The sequence below is a fragment of the Pipistrellus kuhlii genome, unplaced genomic scaffold (genome assembly GCF_014108245.1).
Source record: "Pipistrellus kuhlii isolate mPipKuh1 unplaced genomic scaffold, mPipKuh1.p scaffold_m20_p_57, whole genome shotgun sequence".
NCBI classification, from domain to species: Eukaryota; Metazoa; Chordata; class Mammalia; order Chiroptera; family Vespertilionidae; genus Pipistrellus; species Pipistrellus kuhlii.
Genome location: NW_023425559.1, coordinates 910,241 through 922,697, shown reverse-complemented (window position 1 = coordinate 922,697; position 12,457 = coordinate 910,241). Strand labels below are relative to the sequence as shown.

Below are 12,457 nucleotides of genomic sequence, written 5' to 3'. Positions count from 1 at the left end.
GGGCAGGGAGCGAGGGAGAGGGCTGCCGGGCACTGCGCGGGCCCAGCTCAGAGCCTCCCTCCACACCAGCCCACAGGGGCCAGCGGTGCTCAGGGCCGCACAGGGCAGTCCGGCTGGGGCCTGTGCTCCAGCGCCAGCGGTCACCCCTAAGGGTCGCGGTTTGGGCCCACGTGTCTGCTCCCATAGACTGGGTGCAGTCCCCACACAGCGCGTTTTCTCTTCACATCAGCTGGAGCCACGCCGCAACCAGAGGGCCTTCAGCCACAGAGATCTGCCCCTGGGCCCCAGGCAGACGCCGCACCGTCCCCCTGTGGGCCCAGGGGCGCCTGTCTCAGCGCTGGGCCGCAGACCGGGGAGGTGCGGCCGTGGGGCGGGGGCGGGGGTGGGGGCCGGGGTGGCTCTGCCCCCCACACCCCCGGCGCGGGCCATGCGCCCGGGACCGCGGCAGCCCCAGGGCCGCCCGCACCTGGCTCTCCGGCTCCCGCAGCTGGTAGGTGCCGCAGGCCAGCAGGTGCCGGTAGCCCTCCAGCGGGCACCACTCCACCGAGTCGGCCGTGAACTCCGTGTCCAGCGCCTGCAGGAGCTGCGCGGGCCCGCCCGGCCCCCCGGCGTCGGCCGCGGCGGAGGCCGAGGCGCTGTGGACGGATGACGAGGCCAGCTTGCGCGCCCGGGAGGGGCCGAGGCGACGGCGGGGTCGGCCGGGGTCTGCGGCCGGAACCCAAGCGCGAAAGGAGCGCCCGCGCCGCCGCACCGGTAGGTACTTGCTCCCCTTCCGCAGTGACCTCCCTCCCGACTCCTTCCGGTGTGCTGGGGCGGGACTTCCGGCCGCAGTTGCCTCCCCCTTCTAAGGCCGAGCTCTTGCGCCCCCTCCCGGCCGGCGGACCTCGGCGGGCGCCAAGTGCCAGGGCGAGCCCCTTGCCTGGGTTTTGACAGGACAGCTGGGCCCGAGGGCAGCGGAGAAGGGAAGTGTGCAAAGGGCCTTCACATGCGTGAAGCGGAGTCCAGGCTGGAAGGAGCTGGGCCTCGGCTGCCCTCCTCCCCTCCTGCCCACCCAGGAAGGCGGGCGGCCCAGCGGGAGAGGACACAGGCTAGGGCAGTGGGATAGGATGCAGGCCTGACAGCCAGGGCAGCGGGAGAGGACACAGGCCCTCTGCACAGGTGCAGGTGCCTGGAGAACAGCCAGTGTCCAGGGAGGGCAGGGGTCCCCCGCCACTTAGATTCAGCATATAAAGGAGTGGCCAGCACAGCCTCGGTCAGACCCGGAGCTACAGGACGCTGACACCGCTGAAGAAAGGAGGACTGGGAACAGTCGTGGACTCTGCCCCAAAGAGAGATGTTTTCCACCAGCCACATTGCCACCAGGTCAAAAACAGGCCCCGCGGTGAACGGACCTTCTGAATGTCGGACTTCCTAGATGCTCAGCTGTGTGGCTACAAAGATCAGGAGGTTGGGCTGGGTACAAGGCAGCAGACAAGGAAAGCTAGTGAGTCTGTGGACCAATAGCACCTCTCCACACCATGGTGATGACATGAGCACAGGGAAGGAACTGCTGCAGGGCCAACTGTAGGCCAAGGCCACGCTCCCAGCTCAGCCCAGGGCTGGGACGCTGCCTCCTGTGGCGCCAGCTCCATGGCTGACAGTGACCCCCAGGTCAAGGCTATGCCTGAAGCACCACGAGACACGTAGGAAGCAGCCAAGTGTCAGGACCCAGTGGGCACTGTGGTCAGCAGATTGGCACGTCCCTTCCAATGGGTTTTCTGACGAATGTCTGACTGCAGAGCAACGTGCTGGTCAGGGGATGTAGACCGGCTGAAGCACCAACCTGGCCAGTCCCCAGAGGACAGGCAGAACCCGTAGCTGCAGCCCAGGAGCCTTTTTGAAAGAAGCTGTTGAGCACTCAGGGCCCAGGCCTATACAGCCCCACCCCCAACTGTCCTGGCCAGAACTAGCCTCTGGACGCAGTCACCGGGAATGTCCCGAGAGCTCAAACCAGCTGTAGGGACAACTCTCTCTCAGGATCACACATGTCACCGCCCCCAATAGCTGAGCCCATCACTGCTCATCCCAAGGTCTGGAGGGACCTGAACAGACCGCCCGTGGGGCAAAACTCTCGGACCCAGAAAATACCCATGCCTGACCGCTGACTGCAAAGGAGCGTCTGGCCAAACAAGTGTGTGGGAATGCGAGTCCTCTCCCGTCCAGAAAACCCTCCTTCAGGGTGAGAACAGAGCCCTCCTGTTCCCGTGAGCTCTACATTTCCTATGCCTGCTCCCCGGGACTCTGCACAGGACACCACACATGCAAAGGAGCGACAGGAAGCTCAGCAGAGAACAGGCCAGCATGGGCCGCCCAGCCAGGCCGCGGTGAGCACAGAAGAGCTGGCATGGAGAGCAGCAGCAACTCCAGGGCCGGGGCCACCCAGTCATCCTCCCAGCCAGATGCCAACCACACAGCCCAGCTCCCTGCCCCAGGGTGGCTGTGCAGGGTGCTGCCGGGTGGCCCAGCACTCGGACATCTGTGGCTCCAGGGAGGCGGAGGCCCAGCAGGTGTGGGGAGCAGAGCTCCCGTCCTCCAGGTCGCTGTTCACAGGCAGGGCCTCAGAGACCTGCCGGCCCCAGGGAGTCCAGGCGAGAACGTCGCAGCTGGGCTGCGATCCCCGGGCCGCTCCCCGCCACAGGCCAGTGGGTCTGGGCTCACTCCTGGGAGAAGCCGGGATCGAGGCAGCCCCCACCCCAGGGCCCGGCCCAGCAGAAACAGGCTCAGCGGAAAGGAGGAGCGCAGAGCAGGTGCTGGGTGACTGCCCTTTACTTTCCGTGTGGACGCCACACCGAGGCCGCACTCCTGGCGGCTCCTGCTGTGACAGTCTGAGACCCGTGGCCTGACCGTCTGCAGCTTGAGGATGACAGCAAATGATTCTATTTGTAACTCCTAACCCCCCACGGCCTCCCCCCCAAAAAACTGTACATGAGTTTACAAACATATTAACATATAAATAATGAGAAGCATCCTGGCGGGAGCCTCCCAGCTGTCCTGCAGGGAGCACTTCCAGGGGAGCGCTGGCCCCGCCAAGTGCCCGCAACCAGGGCCGCCGCCACCGCCGCGGCTCCGGGCGCTGCCGGCTTCTTCCACACCAGGCTCAGCCACCACCGTGTCCGCGGCGCCCAGGGCGGGCCTGGAGCCACAGCCGGGCTGCCGCTGCCCAGTCATCGCTCCGGCTCGGGCTCGTGCTGGAAGGGGCGCCGCTTCTCCCGGCAGTGCTTCTTGTGGGCGGGCCAGTCCTTCTGCTGGCACTGCGAGCCGCAGTACCGCGCCACCTGGCAGCGCCCGCAGATGTTGAACTCCCGGAGCTGAAAGCACAGAGCAGGTGACCTCAGTCCTGCCGAGAACTACCTCCTCTGGAGGCCCGAGCCCGAGGGGACGGAGCGGGGCGCCGTACCTGCTTCTCGATCATGGTGCAGGGCGGGTAGTGGCACTCGTAGTAGGTGCAGGAGCTCTCCTCCTCCTCCACCACGTCCCCGTTGGCGTTGTAGTACCGCGTGGCACTCAGCGCGGGGAACTGCTCCTCGATGGGGTCCGTGGGCAGCTGCTGGATGGCGAGCCAGTACAAGCTCTGCTCCCTGAAGGAGAAGGGGCCCAGCGAGGACAGAGGATGATGCAGGACCCAGGACGGCCACCCCCATTTCTGTCCTGGCAACTGGACGTGGCCCACCCGCACTGTGGGCTCATCCCCACTGACACCTACTTTGTAGCCTTGGTCTCCCCACTGACAGGCGCAGAGCAGGGCTGGGTCTCCCGCACCTGGCGCCAGGGACACGGCAGGCATGGGACTCAGCCTCAGGACCCCACCGCGCCTGCCACCTGAGCCAGCAGCAGTCCCCTCCCTGCTCAGGGCCCCAGCAGCGCCTGCTCCGTCGCTGGTCTGCGCCTCCTCCCCTCAGTGCTGTGCTGCCCGCACCCTTCCACCCCGTCCGTGTGAGGACAGCAGGGCTGCAACTGAGGGCTCCGGAGTGAGGCGCCCTCACAGGCAGCACTGTGGCCTTCCAGGAAGTTTAACCCCAGGCCTGTGGGGACTTGGGTAAAAAAGGGAAAGAAGCCTGGTTGGTGTGGCTCAGTGGCTGAGCGATGACCCAGGAACCAAGAGGTCACTGGTTCAATTCCCGGTCAGAGCACATGCCTGGATTATGGGCTCCATCCCCAGTGTGGGGTGTGCAGGAGGCAGCCGATCCACGATTCTCTCATTGTTGATATTTCTCCCTCTCCTTGTATCTTTGTAAAAAATCAATGAAAATAGTTTTTAAAAAAGAAGAATGGGAAGGGTCACCCTCACCCAATACCGTACACAAAAACTACCGTATTTCCCCGAAAATAAGACAGCCTTTAAAAATAAGACCTAGCGCATGGAAAGATAAGACATCCCCTGAAAATAAGACCTAGCGCAACTTTGGGAGAAAAATTAATATAAGACACTCTTATTTTCGGGGAAACAGGGTAACTCAAAATGAACCAAGGACCTAAAAATAAGACCTCAAACACAAGGTCTCTCTGAAGCAAACCCAGCCGAAGCCGATTTGGCTCAGTGGTAGAGCATCGGCCTGCGGACTGAAAGGTCCCAGGTTCAATTCCGGTCAAGGGCATGTACCTCGGTTGCAGACACATCCCCAGTGGGGGGTGTGCAAGAGGCAGCTGATCAATGATTCTCTCATCGATGTTTCTAACTCTCTATCCATCTCCCTTCCCCTCTGTAAAAAATCAATGAAGTATTAAAAAGAAGAAGAAGACGCAAACCCAGGACAAGAGCTGCCCTACACTGGTCTTGGCCACGACTTCCTGGACAGGCCACCGAGCCTCAGCTGACAGAGGAAACAGGCGTGTGGACCTCACGGAATTTAAGCTGTTGTGCATCAAGATACTGTCCAGAGTAAAAAGGCAACCCAGAAAATGAGGAGAAAGATTTGCAAGCCATAGATGTGATAACGGTTACAGAGTACATAAAGACCAGTACAATGCAACAAGATAACGGAACTTAAAGACAGGACTGCTACACATTCTCCAGACACACAAATGGCCCAAAGCCCACGAGAACATGCTCAACATCCCCAGTGGGCAGGAAAAAGCAAAACTACAATGAGCCAACACACACAGTGATGGCTGCTGTTAAACAAACTAAGCTAAGTGCTGAGGGAATGTGGAGGGGGCCTGGGCACCGTGTACCATACGGCGGGAGCCACTGGGGAACTGTCTGAGGGCCCTCAGAAAATCACCAACAGGACCCGCAATCTAACTCCTGGGGGCACGCCCACAAGAACTGACGGGGGGTCCTAACGGGGTCTGCACACCCACACTCACAGCAGCATCGCTCCCCACGCTGGAACGGAGCAGCCACCCAGCGCCGCCACCGGACCAAGGGTAAGGCGCACGTGGTGGACACACGGGTGCTGGTCGGCCTTAGGAAGAAGGGACCCGGAGGAGCAGACCCTTTGCTGGTGACGGGGGCTAAAGGGCCTGCTGGGTCGGGGAGGGCAGGTCCCGCATGGACACCGCACACGCGTGCTCACTGGCCCGGGAACCTGAGGCGGCTGCCCTGCTCCTTCGGTTCTGTTGTGGACCAGCCGTCCGTCCCAGCGCCCGGGGAGAAACGTGAGCTAACGCAGCTCACTGGTGACCCAGGGCCTGCGAGGCCTCGGGGACCTGCCGGGGGCAGCGCGTCTGCCGCTCTGGTGGCCGCGCCAATCAGTGCCCGATCTCTGCTTCAGCCAAACTTGGGCCTTGTTTTTGTCACTTTCTTTTCTTTTTAAAACATATCTTTATTGAGTTCAGAGAAGAAGGGAGAGGGAGAGATAGAAACACAATGATGAGAGAGAATCATTGATTGGCTGCCTCCTGCATGACCCCTACTGGGGATCAAGCCTGCCCCAGGCATGTGCCTTTGACTGGAATCAAACCTGAAACCCGTAAGTCCCCACGCCAATGCTCTATCCACTGAGCCACACCAGCCAGGGCACTTCTTTCTTTTTTGTTTTTAATGTATTGATTTCAAAGAGAGACAGGAAGAAGGAGAGAGAGACACCCATGTCTTGTTCCACTTATTTGTGCATTCATTGGTTGGTTCCTGTATTTGCTCTGAGCAGGGGTCAACCCTGGAAACTTGCATATCACACCAATGCTCTACCCCAGAGATCGCCAACCTCTCGGACCTCACGAGCCACCGGCTAGCAACCACTGCTCTAAGCCACGGACCTACCAGCCAGGATCTGTCACATTCAACCAGAAATGCAGGACGAGGATTACAAAAGGCTCGGCCCAGCCCTGCCCCTCCGTGCTGAGCGCCTGGGAGGAAGGCACGGGGTGCAGGCATGTCTGAGAGCCTGGGACCACCCGACACGTGGCCTCTGAACCCGCTGCTCAGGCTCCAGCAAGACCGTGAGGATGACAACTGGCTGTTCACCCGTCTCCGTCTGCCAAGATCCCGGGAAACACTGACCCGTCCAACCTCCCTGACATCTGACTGCTGGGAGTCACCACCACCGTTGGGGACAGCTGCCCAAAGGCCCGGGGGCATGCAGAAGCCCGTGGGGGCCCTCCGAGCCTGGAATGCATGTGGCCAGAGACACCCTGGCCTGTCAGCTCCAGCCCCATCCTGCTGCTGGTCCCCCGCTCGTCCCAGGGGCTCCTCGAAGCTCCGAGCTGGGCGCCCCCAGGCCGCAGGAACAGGCTCGGAGCGGCCTTCCCACCGGCAGGTGCCTGTGCTGAGCACAAGCGCCGTTTGCAGGACTCAGTAGAGACCAACTTCTGATCCACGTGGCCTGCTCCCTCACCCACTGCGTCAGTGTTGGGCACGGAGCAGGACAAAAAAACCTGTGTGCAGGAGCTGGACACCCCCCCTGCCTCGGGGACGAGGGCAAGTGCTACTGCCGGCAGGCGTCCAGCCTAGACGCCCCCCAAAGAGAAGCACCAGGACCTCCCCCGCCTCCCAGAACAGAGGCCCACACGTCCAGGGACAACAGCAGCATCGGGCAGCGCGGGGACGTGGGCCGGTGTGAGAGCAGCAGTCCTCAGCGCCTGCAGCGGGAAGACCCACCTCTGTTTGCTGGAGGTCTCCTCCGCTTTGGGCCGCCAGCCCCACGGCACCAGCTGCAGGTTGTCCAGGCGATTGTCCACGGTCACCGCGTTGAGATGCACGACCTGGAAGCCGGGGGCGATGCCGCCCCTGTGCCGCTCCCTAGAAACAGGCACTCTTCGACCCACCTCCACAGCCCAGCCAGCGTCCGCCACGCACCTGCACTGCCCGCACACTGACTGATGGCACACCGGAGTCAGGATGCCCAGGGGACTCCCCCAATCCCCCCCCCCATGCACACCAAGGACGGCAGCTGCTTCCCCACGTCCCCCCACAGGCTCAGCCAGAGCCGGCAGGCACGTGGGCATAACCAATGGACAGACACTGGGGCGGTGGGGGCTTGCCCGGGGTGGGAATGGCCGGGTGTGTGTGTAGGGGGTGTCGGGGGGGGGGGGGAGCAGAACCCACCCTCCTGGGGAGGCAGTAACCGTCCCCGTGAGCTGTGAACAGCAGAGCATGTGGTCTGGAGACCGGCGGCCCGCTGGTGTCACAGCACGCCGCCACTCCTCGGAGTTAGCCGAGGGCACAGAGCACGAGGGAGGCCACGCTGGCTCCTGTGCCCCAGAGTTCATGCAGGACCCAGTGGGGAACAAGCAGCCCGGTAATACTCACCACAGCAACTCATGCAGAAGCCTGCCCGAGCCCCTTCCTCGGTTTTTGTCAAAGGCATAAGCGAATATCTTAGCACCATTTCCATCGGCATCCACTTCCATCCTGGCCTGAGAAGGAACAAGGTACAGGTCTGCTAAGAAGCCTCCGACGCGCAACCGTTCTGATCCCCCTTAGAGATACCGAGCGCCTGAACAAGGCAGCTGGGACCCCGGGAGCCCGGACACAGCACGGGCCCGCGTGTCCCCAGCCCCTGCATTTGAGCGCGACAGGCAGCAGCACGGTGGACAGGGAGAGGAGGCCTCACAAACGCCACCACCAGTGAGAGGGGCACCCGGCACAAGCAGCTGCTGCAGGCGCGTGAGGACCGGGGATGCGTGTGTGGGGTGTTCCGACGAGGATTTCACGGAGGGAGGAGCGGTGGGGGCCTGGGGCCTGGGGCCTGGGGCATGAACAGAAGCTGGTCAAGCAGCCGCAGTGGAAGGCAGGGGCACCAGGAAGAAGAGAGGAAGGAGCACTGGGCACCGGGAGGGACAGGGCCCAGGCTAGGGGGGTGGGGGACAGCCTCCTAAGGAACCAGGGCTCATCCAGTTGAATTCAGTCACGGATATGGCACAACTGGTCTCTCCTGGGGAAGGGGAGCAATCAGGGTGGCCACTGGGAGGAGGGCCACAGAGGCAGCGCTGAGACCGAGTTCTACAGGGAGCCCGGCCCCCCCCGGCCCGGCCCTCCCCAAGGGCTGGCGAAGGGGGCGCCCTCACCTCGAAGGAGTAGCCCTCCACCAGCGGGATGTCCTGCTCGTCTATCAGCGTGTACTTGGTCTACAAATCAACCACATTTCACACGTTACATGCGGGACGGGCAAGGTACTGGAGACAGGCGGCACGGACCAGCCCCTTCAGGAGCCAGAGATCGGAAGGCGAGGGCGTGGGCAGTCTGCCCCAGGCAGCAGGTAGCCGTGCCAGGGCTGGCCGTCCCCCCCGAGGCCGCACCAGAGGAGCGGGCATCGGGCTGCGCTTGCCACCCGCACGAGGCTACCCATCCGACCTGCCACCAAGCTGGCCAACCTCGACCCTGTGCCGTCTCAGGTGCCAATAAGCCTAGCCGGGCACGGCTTCCGCGGAGCAGAGGAAGGGGGCGGGACTGAGGCAGAATATCCAGAAGGTTTCGATTAACGTTCATTTCTTAAGCCGGGCAGCCGGCGCACAGCTGCCCACGGAATTGACCTTTTTACTTTCGCTCCGAGGAAAAGGTCTGAAGGCTCCTGCGTGGCGCTGGGTCAGGAGGGTCTCGGGGCTGCGGGGCGCCCACCCGTCCCTAGGTCGGAGGCCACGCCTCCGGGCGGGCGGGCGGGCAGCAGCAGCCCCCACAGGGCCGGCTCGCTCTGGCTCGGGAAGCCGCTCCCGAGGGTCTGCGTCCGTGTTACCTTCGTCTGACTGCCTCTGCTCCTCTCCCACCCGAAGCTTCCGCCGCTGGCGATGGGAACAGGGTTCCCATCCAGGGTACGGTCCGGGGCTGGTCAGCGGCACGGCCGGCCGGCTCCTGGAAACAGCCAAGCCTCAATGCCCACAGGTGCCAGGAGCCCCGGCCTCGGCCCCGCGGAGGGCGGGCCCGGGCTGGAGAGCAGCAGAGGGAGGCCTGGCCGCGGGGGCCCCCGCTGGCCGCGTGAAACCCGTGCGAGGCGCCACCGGACCCGCAGGCGCGGCGCGGCGCGCACACACCGGCCTCCGCAGGGGCGAGCCAGCGCGCCGCCTCGGAAGGGCGCTGCGGTCCCCGCGCCGCAGGTGCCGCCGGGCCGCCTCCTCCCGGGCCGCGGCGCACGCCCGGGCCCCAGGCCGCGGCCCAAGGAGGGTGCCCCGCGGGGACACGCCGCCGGCCCGCCGCCGCCCTCACAACCGCCGGGCCGGCGCCCCCGGCCAGGCCCCGCGGCCCCGGCCGGCCCGGCCCCACGCCCCGACGCCGCGCCCACCGGCCCGCCCCCGGCCCGCGCCGCTCACCTTCCCGGCCACCCGGCCGAGCCGCACGATGCCCAGTTTGAAGTCGGTCATGGCCAGGCCTGCGCTCGCCGGCGGCGCCGCTCCCTGGGGAGGTGCCGGGCCGGGGCGGGGCCGCGGCGCGCCGAGCGAGCCGGGCGGGCGGGCGGGCCGGGGTCGGGTCCGGGCCGCCGGGCGGGACGAGGCCGGGCCGGGACCAGGCCGCCTCAGCCGCCGCCTCGAGCCCGCCGGACCTGCCACGCGCCGCCGCCGCCGCCGCCGCCGCCGCGCGCACCACCGCGAGCGGAGACGAGGGCGGGGCGCGGCGCGGACACACCCCCGCCCGCCGCCTGCCGGCCAATAGGGGGGCGCGCCCTGCACCAGCCGGCGCGCGCCGCTCCGCCGCGGCCAACGGGGAGCCGGCCAGTGCGCAGGCGCGCCGCGCAGCGAGCCGAGCGCGGGGGAGGGGCGCGGCCGGGGGCGGGGCCTGCGCGGCCGCCCCGCGACGTCAGTTTCGCGGGAAGCTTTGTGCCGGCACCGGCTCTCTCGCCGCCCGCGACCCCGCGCTTTCCCCCGGACCGCGCGCCCCGCCCCCGCGCCGCCCCGGTCCCCGCGCGGCTCCCGGCGCTGCGCCCCCGGCTGTCCCAGGGCCATGGTCCGGGCGCTGGGCTCGCCGCGGCTCCCGTACACGGCCCTCGGTCCAGGGCAGCGGGCAGGGGCGGGATCGGGGTGAGCGCGGGGCCCAGGTGCCCGGCCGCCGAGAAGCAAGGCCAATCCAGATCAGCCCAGCGGAGGGCCTCCTCCCCCTGCCTTGTCCCCTCAGCTCGGGGCCTGTTTGGGACCAGGCGGCCGGCTCCCAACCCCAGGCTGCACCAGCGTCCCGGGCCGCAGGCTCCCTAACCGGGTGGGCGATGTCCCGGGCGCAGACAGCTTGCTCCAGGGACTCCTCACCTCCTGGCAACCACTCCAGCTTGGCGCTGTGGCCCCAGCACACACACACACACACACACACACACACACACAGCGCACACATTGAAAGCGCCTGCTCCTGTTCCAGCGGGGAAGGCAGGGAAGCCCGTGGAGAGAGTTATGTGCGGAGTGAGGAGGCCGTACCTGCCGCGGGGGAACGCGTAGGTCAGCTTTAGAGGCTGGGGGTCCTGGTGAAGGTGGGGAGCAGAGCAGGCCTGACCCACAAGTCAGTGGAAGGAGAAAGCATGCGTCATAGCATCACACAGGGAGTGCATTCCAGGCAGTGGGATGAGGCGATGCAGAGGCCCCGAGCTGGGGACATTCCTGGCATGTTTGAAAACGGAGGTGGCCGCCCGGCTGGTGTGGCTCAGTGCGTTGAGCATCGTCTTATGCACCAATGGTCACCTGTTCAATTCCCGGTCATGTCAGGGCACATGCCTGCATTGCTGCTCCGTGTGTGTGTGAGGGGGGGTGCGTAGCCTGGGATGTTTCTGTCTCTCCCTCTTTAAAATCAATGGAAACATACTTAATAAATAGCTGAAACCTGTTTGGCTCAGTGGTAGAGCGTCGGTCTGTGGACTGAAAGGTCCCAGGTTCGATTCCGGTTAAGGGCATGTACCTTGGTTGTGGGCACATCCCCGGTAGGGGGTGTGCAAGAGGCAGCTGGTCAATGTTTCTCTCTCATAGACCTTTCTAGCTCTCTAGCTCCCTTCCTCTCTGTAAAAATTCAATAAAATATATTTAATAAATAAATAAATAAATAAAAGAAAATGGAGGTGGCTATTGTGACCAGACTAGAGCGCAGGAGGAGCAATAGGCTCTTTGACTTTTATCAGAAAGAAGGGAGGACGCCATGAGGTACCACCACACACCTATCACATGGTTATCATCAAGGGATCAATGAATCAAACAAGTGTGGGTGGGGGGAGGCAACCCTCGTGCATTGTTGCTGGGATTACAAATTGGTGCCACCACTGCCCTAACCAGTTTGGCTCAGTGGCTAGAGCATCAGCCTGAGGACTGAAAGGTCCCAAGTTCGATTCTGGTCAAGGGCATGTACCTTCGTTGTGGGCACATCCCCAGTGGATGTGTCGATTGATGTTTCGAACTCTCTATCCCTCTCCCTTCCTTTCTGTAAAAAATCAATAAAATGTATATTAAAATAAATAAAGATATAAAAATTGGTGCCACCACCATGAAAAATAATGTCTGTCCCAGTTATCTGTTGGTGCATGACAAACCACCCCAAAACCTCCCGACTTCAAGCAACTGTTTACTTCCTCATGGTTCTGTAATCCAGATTGGGCTCAGCTGGTTGGTTCTGCTGCTGGCTGGTGCGGCCAGCTGTCTCCATTTGTCACCAATTCCTTTCCTCCTCGTGTGTGTGATGCTCCGCCCAATTGATCCTGTGACTGTTTTTGATGCACTTACAGTCATAGAAGGTTCTGGAACTCACAGCCCAGGACTGAGGATGGGCAGCTTCACCTTCCTCCGCCTTGGTGACATACCGCCAGGTCGTCAGTCTGACTATCTGGAGACCATCCCACTGTGCTACACCCAAACCAGCCATGTGGAGAGGCCTCACCGGGGACACCTGACCAGGTGTGTCAGCTGACCATACCTGGGCTACCCCAGTCACTGCAGGTGAGGCATTAGCCTGTAAACTGAAGGGTCCTGGGTTCCATTCCGGTCAACGGCACATGATCGGGTTGCGGGCTCTATCCCCAGTGGGGGGTGGGGGGCGTGCAGAAGGCAGATGATCATTGGTTCTCTTTCATCACTGATGTTT

The 12,457-nt window shown here is 63.5% G+C and overlaps 1 protein-coding gene across 2 annotated transcripts; it reads right to left on the bottom strand.

Annotated features, from left to right (window-relative positions):
* Positions 1 to 2,787: 2,787 nt before the first annotated feature.
* On the bottom strand, positions 2,788 to 9,985 carry ZMYND19 (zinc finger MYND-type containing 19). 2 transcript variants are annotated; one of them, XM_036416955.2, is made up of 7 exons: positions 9,724 to 9,983; positions 9,153 to 9,268; positions 8,488 to 8,547; positions 7,730 to 7,836; positions 7,079 to 7,219; positions 3,437 to 3,617; positions 2,788 to 3,347 (listed from the first exon to the last, which is right to left on the bottom strand). In XM_036416955.2, exons 4-7 carry the CDS (start codon positions 7,828 to 7,830, stop codon positions 3,204 to 3,206), a joined length of 567 nt encoding a protein of 188 aa, XP_036272848.1. In that variant the 5' UTR covers positions 7,831 to 7,836; positions 8,488 to 8,547; positions 9,153 to 9,268; positions 9,724 to 9,983; the 3' UTR covers positions 2,788 to 3,203. The 2 variants fall into 2 exon arrangements, with proteins under 2 accessions (XP_036272848.1, XP_036272847.1); XM_036416954.2 differs by lacking the exon at positions 9,153 to 9,268 and having other exon boundaries at positions 9,724 to 9,985.
* Positions 9,986 to 12,457: the final 2,472 nt, after the last annotated feature.

Bases quoted from the DNA above. Each gene is read 5' to 3' on its own strand.
- ZMYND19 (XM_036416954.2), bottom strand. From the start codon at position 9,774: ATGACCGACTTCAAACTGGGCATCGTGCGGCTCGGCCGGGTGGCCGGG. The intron at 8,548-9,723 runs GTGAGCGGCGCG...GTTGATTTGTAG, and splicing joins TCGGCCGGGTGGCCGGGAAG to ACCAAGTACACGCTGATAGA. The intron at 3,348-3,436 runs GTACGGCGCCCC...CTGTGCTTTCAG, and splicing joins GCACCATGATCGAGAAGCAG to CTCCGGGAGTTCAACATCTG.